Source organism: Pyxicephalus adspersus, chromosome 5 (assembly GCF_032062135.1).
Source record: "Pyxicephalus adspersus chromosome 5, UCB_Pads_2.0, whole genome shotgun sequence".
NCBI lineage: Eukaryota > Metazoa > Chordata > Amphibia > Anura > Pyxicephalidae > Pyxicephalus > Pyxicephalus adspersus.
Genome location: NC_092862.1, coordinates 15,219,729 through 15,226,919, shown reverse-complemented (window position 1 = coordinate 15,226,919; position 7,191 = coordinate 15,219,729). Strand labels below are relative to the sequence as shown.

Sequence of the window (7,191 nt, the reverse complement as noted above, 5' to 3'; positions counted from 1 at the left end):
ATACAGGAATATCAAGGAGTGTACTGAACACTGGTATGGGAACATCAGCACCATGCGGCACAGGACGCCTTGCTGATTCCAAATCATGGTTCTCCAACTTGTTTTTCTTGTAGCGATTGAAACCTTTTACATTCACAGCACAAAAATAACAATCATTATGATGATTTTTGGGCTCTCGCCATACCATAGGTACACCAAATTTCAAACTTTTCAGTTTTCCATTTTTCCACTGACGTAGACACTCTACACAAGTTTTGCATAACATATGGGGAGCCAATACTTATCTTGGTCCCCCAGTTTAAGACCAAAATATGCAAGATATGCTTGTTTCACAAATTCTGTAATTTTTTTTCTCTGTTTTTGCTGAGAATATTCACCACAATTGTAGCAAAATACATTAGGGGCATTTAAACAACTTTTTCTTGAGGAATTCATATTTCTGTAAAAAATGAAATGTATGAATAAAAAGAAGGCAAAATAAAGTTTCATTAAAATAATGCTACATTTAATATATAAGATGCAAAACATCGGTGTAAATAAAGATTGATAATATTATGCTGTGTTAACATTTGTTGTTGGTAAAATCGTCTATTCCGATTCCTGTATCACAAGAACTAGGGCCAATCAAATGAAACTGATGTCATTTCTGGGTTTAGCAGACACACTAAATATATTAAAAAATCCTTGGCAAGTGAAAGAAAAATTTTTTTTGTTGAGCTGGGTAATTGGTGTTAATAGTCACTCACCTCAAAAGTCCGAATTGCTCAGTGTTCCATGAACCCCAAGCAACGACTTGTGTAACCCTAAATTTCCACAAAATCCTGGTAGATTAACATTGAGCTAATCACTGAGCCAACCCCATGTCCCCAATTGATATTTAACCAGGAATTATGCGGTCAGAAGGCCTAAAACGCTGCACACATGAACAATACCTTGCCCTTATGATTGTTTTCTAAGAATTCCAATCAAATCTAATCATTTATACAACATATGATACAACTGGTTTACTTTTATTTGTTTACAACAATTATTATAATATAAACGATTTGATATGTTTGAAACTATATGTAATTTATGATTGGTTGGCTGCGGGTTTTGTTGTTGGTAAAATCGTCTATTCCGATTCCTGTATCACAAGAACTAGGGCCAATCAAATGAAACTAATGTCATTTCTGGGTTCAGCAGACCTGAAACTAACTAAATATATTAAAAAATCCTTGGCAAGTGAAAAAAATTTTTTTTTTTGTTGAGCTCGGTAATTGGTGTTAATAGTAACTCACCTCAAAAGTCCGAATTGCTAAGTGTTCCATGAACCCCAAGCAACGACTTGTGTAACCCTAAGTTTCCACAAAATCCTGGTAGATAAACATTGAGCTAATCACTGAGCCAACTCCATGCCCCCAATTGATATTTAATCAGCAATTATGCGGTCAGAAGGCCTAAAATGCTGCACACATGGACAATACTTTGCCCTTATGATTGTTTTCTAAGAATTCCAATCAAATCCAACCATTCATACATATGATAGAACTGGTTTACTTTTATTTGTTTACCACAATTATTATAATATACACAATTTGATATGTTTGAAACTATATGTAACTTAAAAATCCACTTACCTTTAATCCCGCAGAGCAGTTGATTGGTCTGGAGGTTTCTTCCGTTCATCTTTGGGCTGGCACGCCAGGTGCCACTATCTTCTCTTCTTCTTCCAGGTTCTTGTTCCGTCACCCGACCCAGGCGTGGGATGGGGTGATATAGATGGAAAAAAATTTGCCGATCCCACTGCCCATGCGTGAGATCAGCAAATTTTCCCTTTTGATGAAAGGGCTCCTTATTCGCATTCCTGAGATGCTGGGGCATGCACAGAAGGAGCACCCAAGAGCCTCCCGGGTTGCGTGACGTTGGTATCCCGAGTGTTGCACTTTAAAAAAAGAAAAAACAAACAGAACTTTTACCTTACATAAAAGGATTGTCTACCCTTTTTATGTAAAGTTCTGAGTTTAGGTACGCTTTAAAGTTAATTTGTCATGAAGACAGTGACACTGAAAACTTCCCCGAAAGATAAGTTGCCTGGCTGCCATGCTGACTCAGAACAAACGAGCAAAAAATGAGTACTTCTCTGATTATATTTAATATTTTCATGACATTGAGCTGTATCTGTATCCTTATACCATTCATTGTTATTCTTTTGTACAAAATAAATAAAGTTGTAAAAAAAAAAAAGAATCCGGCATGTTGTGACTGGCAAATTACAGCGTAGACAAAAGAAGTCCGCCGCCATCTTGTGGAGGGCAGAAGAAAGAGTATTCGGCGCTGGCTGTAGTCAGGCCCCGTTTGATATGTCTACTCCTCCGCTCTCCGGAGCGGGAATGGCGGGGCCACCCGGTGGCTTCCCCGCTCCACCCCCCGCCGCAGCATCCAGGGAGGTGAATACGGCATCTCTGTGCCGAATCGGTCAGGAAACAGTGCAGGACATCGTCTTCCGCACCATGGAGATCTTCCAGTTGCTGCGCAACATGCAGGTCAGTACTCCGCTACGGCTACTGCAGGCGCTGGTCACTGCTTCCAGGCATCCAATATTTGTCCTGGTTTCTAATAAAGATTCTTAGTCTGAATGAGACTTTTAGCAGGCCTGCCATAGGGGTTCCTGTTGTAGGGTGACAACGCTCTGTCGCTGCCTTCCAATTGTGTCGCAGTGTTGTCACCATGCCACATAACATCCAAAACCTGACATTTGCTGCAAACCAATAACCCTTAGGGCCCGCTTAAACCCGATGTGCTGTATATTCTACAAAAAAGTGGATTGTTTAAGAAATAAACTTAAACTAAAAATAAAATCTGTGAGCAGTAGGGGATTTATAAGATCATTCTCAGATTTCTAACCTGCTTGTAATATTTCTCTACAGCTTCCCAATGGTGTTACCTATCATACCGGGACCTACCAGGACCGCCTGGGGAAGTTACAGGAACACCTGCGGCAGCTCTCCATTCTATTCCGCAAGCTGAGGTTGGTGTACGACAAATGCAACGAAAACTGCGCTGGACTGGACCCGGTGCCTGTAGAGGTGAGGGGGGGCTGTTACTGCAATGCTGCATTTCCTGCTGTCCTATTATTATTATTAAACTGGATTTACATAGCACCAACATATTACATAGTGCTGTACAATACATAGGGGTTGCAAATGACAGGCAGATACAGACAGTGACACAGGAGGAGGACAGGACCCTGACCCAAAGAACTTACAATCTAAGAGGTGGGGGGAAGTATTATTATTTTTATTAATATTATTAATAAACAAGATTTATATAGCGCCAACATTTTATGCAGCGCTGTACATTAAATAAGGGTTGGAAATGACAGACAGATACAGACAGTGATACAGGAGGAGAGAACCCTACCCCGAAGAGCTTACAATCTAGTAGGTGGGGGAAGTAACACACAATAGGATGGGCGATATGTAGTGGTGGGAAGTAGTAGTGGTTTCAAAAGACAGAAGAAAATGGGTGGGCAAATTTGAAAAAAATGGGTTTTGAGTGCTCTTTTAAATGAGCGGAAAGAAGGAGCAAGCTGAATAGGACGAGGAAGACCATTCCAGAGAGTTGGGGCAGCTCTAGAGAAGTCTTGTATCCGTGCGTGTGATGAGGTTATGAGTGAGGAAGTCATTAGTAGGTCATCGGAGGAGCGGAGAGAGCGGCTAGGGGAGTATTTTTCTATCAGGTCAGAAAGGTAAGTGGGACAATAACTGTGGAGGGATTTGAAGGCAAAACACAGGAGCTTGAATTTGATTCTAAGGTGAAATGGAAGCCAGTGTAGAGATCTGCAAAGAGATGCAGCGGAAGAGGAGCGGTGGGAAGGATGGATGAGTCTGGCTGCAGCATTCATAATAGATTGTAGAGGAGAGAGTCGGGTTAGTGGAATACCAGAGAGGAGGATGTTACAGTAGTCCAGACTAGAGATGAGTATCAGACAATAGGAGGGGAGATGCAGCGCAGTGATAAAGCCAGGCGTGTATTATACTCTGGGATAGCAGGAAGCTGGTCGCAGGGTAAGGGTCGGTATTCCGTCTTAAAACAGAAAAAAAATCACCTTTTGCTTCCACTGATCCCTCTGGAGGTTTCTTAAATTGTCCCGGTAAGTCCCGGTATTTGTCTTCATCTCTGTGGCTTGTTTTCTTCGTATTCCTGCTTTGCCTTGTCACCCAATCTCGCACTGCAGGCTAGAGATCGAGTGATGTAGCCCCTGTAAATAGGAAAAAAATAATGCCGATCTCACTGAGCATGCGTGAGATCAGCATGTGTTCCTCCCCATTGAAACAAATTGGGCATGTGTAGTAGGAGCAGCCTGGGATCCATGACGTAGGTATCCCAGGAGGCTCTTCGCTCCTATTCATGGTGATAAAAACAGAGGCGGTAGAGCTTAACTTTTTTTTAATTTAAAATGTTTTAATACCCACCAAAATAATAAATAAAAAAAATGCAGTTTTGAGTGAGTGCAGGAATGAGATCTACTTAGGCCAGTGGTCACCAACCTCACGGACCACTGCCGTGTGTCACTCAAAAGGGAAGAAACTTCCCCCATAGTGATGTCATGATTCCAGAACCCATCCACTCCCACATCGCAGGTCTGAGCCTCCAAAGACACAACCCGCTCCCACCCTGAGCCTGGAAACCGTACAGGGGAAATGGTACGCTGCCCTGGCCAGTGCGCCCCCCAGCGGTCTCAGGAGATGAACCACGCTGGGGGGCGCACTGGCCAGAGCTGCGGACCACGAAAATTTTCATGCGGACCACTGGTTGGCAATTGTTGCCCCAAAGTGACATCATGATGCCAGAACCCGCCTGCTTTACATCGCAGGCTCAGACCTAAATTTAGGGGGGTGTCTACAGCCCTGCGCTACTGTCCCCCCAAGGATGTTCAGCAAGCAAGTCTGAGCCTGCGATGGGAGAGTGGACAGGTTGTGTCCATATGAGGGACAAAGCCGCCTACCACCGATTGGTGACCACTGACCCCAATAATGATTTCTAGGATGATGTGGATTTCCTACTTTCTTTGTAAAATATAACAGATAATAATGCTATAGGAAAACAAGCCATGTCTGCAGCAGGCCGGTGGATTTTTGTTACCCATTCATTGCAGATTGTAGATTAAATCCTAATTCTCAATTTAGCATTGTCACACGATCACTGCAGGAGTTTCCTGTCCATCCTTTACCCTGCTGTTCTCATTTCATATTCCAGCCCTGACAGTTGTATCTATCATAAACTGAGGGTTAAAGGGTTAAATGTTTCCTTATTGTCTGTTGTCCCTGATTTCCGAATGGCTTTTTCTAATGTATGATTGTTTCTGTTTATTTCAGCAACTGATCCCCTACATTGAAGACGACTACTGGAAAAATGATGACCGTGGTCCGGCCAGTCAGATACGATATGCAAGTGAGGAAAGAAGAGAAATCATGGAAGTAAATAAGGTATGACTGATATAAGTTACCACCATGATAACGGCTGCTTCAAATCTCTAAATTGTGGAATGTGTAGTGGGCTTAGTCTGATCAGAACAGGCCGGCTTCACTGTAACCCTTAAGACAGGCAGACCATGCCCAGATGGGATCTATTTGCTGAACTGCCCTCCCTCTCTGCACTGCTGGACTAATGGATCAGGGCATCCAGATATGAGGCGCGTGACTTCCCCCATAGTGTTCAGGAACAAGCAGCCAGTCACCTGGCCCCAGCTCAGTTACATCAGAGGGCCCCTGATATCAATCCCCTGTCTAGGCTAGAGTTGAGACACTGGGCCTTATTTATTAAAGCTGTCCAAGGCCCGAGAGAATACAATTTCTTCAGTGAAGCTGGGTGATCCAGCAAACCTGGAATGGGTCTGGTTCATGAATCAAAACATTTGCTATCAAATAGCAATCGACTTTGAAGAAATCCTTTCCAGGTTTGCTGGATCAACCAGCTTCACTGATGGAAGTGTATTTTCTCCAGCCTTTATTAAATCAGGCCAACTGAATCAGGAAGGAAACTTAACCCATGGCGATGACTTATCTGCTTACAATCACTTTTCCCTCATTAAGGTTCTGTAATGAGAGCAATAAGTAGACTTCCATTGCAGAGCTTTCATTAGCAACATGCTAGTGGCCTGGCTGACAAGCTGCCCCTTTGGCTTCGTCACTATAGGTAAAGAGACGGGGGCATTTTTGACTTTTATTTGCTGCAAGCTTGTTCTGGATCAGTAAGTTAGTTGTTGAACAAGACATAGGCAGCTGTCATTGCTAGAACAAGAAGGGTAAAGCTCCAGCAGCTCTCTCATGGCTGGTGCATTTTATGCAGATTCTGTTCTGTTAAAAGTTCCTCCTCCTAATGTCAAAGCCAAACATTTAAATAACCAGATGGAAAAAAGAAACAGGAGCTGTTTTACCTGGCAAAAGTTTATCGCTTCTGCGTGGATTGGAGGGGCATTGGGCTGCAGTGGTCAGATCTCTGTACCCGGATATCCTATAGTCCAATCTAGAATTTCAGGAGTAGTTTGGGGGGCAAAAAATTTCAGTATGTATAAGTACTGTTATGCTTTAATCCCCCCCCAATGATGCTAGTAGTTATGTTTTGGTGGTCTGTAGTAACTATTGCACGCATAGAATCCCTCCAGATTAGCTATGACTTGTTTTCTCTCCTTTGCAGAAATTAAAACAGAAGAATCAGCAGTTGAAACAAATCATGGATCAGTTACGGAATCTCATCTGGGATATAAACGCAATGCTTGCAATGAGAAACTGACCTAACCATAATTTATTTTTTTTTGTCATTTTGTGTAATAAATACTGTTTTATATGGGTGTTGTAAAATAGTAATGTATATTTTATACCTGATTAAAAAAAAGTGTTTTTTCCTGGGAATGATCTACAATAACTCCTTACTCCTTATTAACGACTTATTCCTGAGTCTCCTGATGGTTCCCTCAGACAACGGATACAGTTTGAGCTTTACAGGTTGTAATAACAGGATTTCCATTGTTACTTTGATTTCTTTAATCACATTTTGATGGTTAGAGTTTGAAGGGTCCAGGGATAAAAGTGTGGAGAATGCTAAGTGAGTCAGTGAACAGAAGGGGACAATGAATGGCACATGAGTGATCAGAAGGGGACAATGAATGGCACAGAGTGATCAGAAGGGGACAATGAATGGCACATG

At 42.3% G+C, this 7,191-nt stretch overlaps 1 protein-coding gene across 1 annotated transcript; it reads left to right on the top strand.

Annotated features, from left to right (window-relative positions):
• Positions 1-2,276: 2,276 nt before the first annotated feature.
• Positions 2,277-6,896, top strand: MED30 (mediator complex subunit 30). Its single transcript, XM_072410711.1, has 4 exons — positions 2,277-2,525; positions 2,910-3,068; positions 5,361-5,471; positions 6,682-6,896. Exons 1-4 carry the CDS (start codon positions 2,343-2,345, stop codon positions 6,775-6,777), a joined length of 549 nt encoding a protein of 182 aa, XP_072266812.1. The 5' UTR covers positions 2,277-2,342; the 3' UTR covers positions 6,778-6,896.
• The last annotated feature ends 295 nt before the right edge of the window (positions 6,897-7,191 follow it).

Coding starts and splice junctions, on each gene's coding strand:
- MED30 (XM_072410711.1), top strand. CDS start 2,343: ATGTCTACTCCTCCGCTCTCCGGAGCGGGAATGGCGGGGCCACCCGGT. Junction 2,526..2,909: donor AGTTGCTGCGCAACATGCAG/GTCAGTACTCCG, acceptor ATTTCTCTACAG/CTTCCCAATGGTGTTACCTA. Junction 5,472..6,681: donor AAATCATGGAAGTAAATAAG/GTATGACTGATA, acceptor TCTCCTTTGCAG/AAATTAAAACAGAAGAATCA.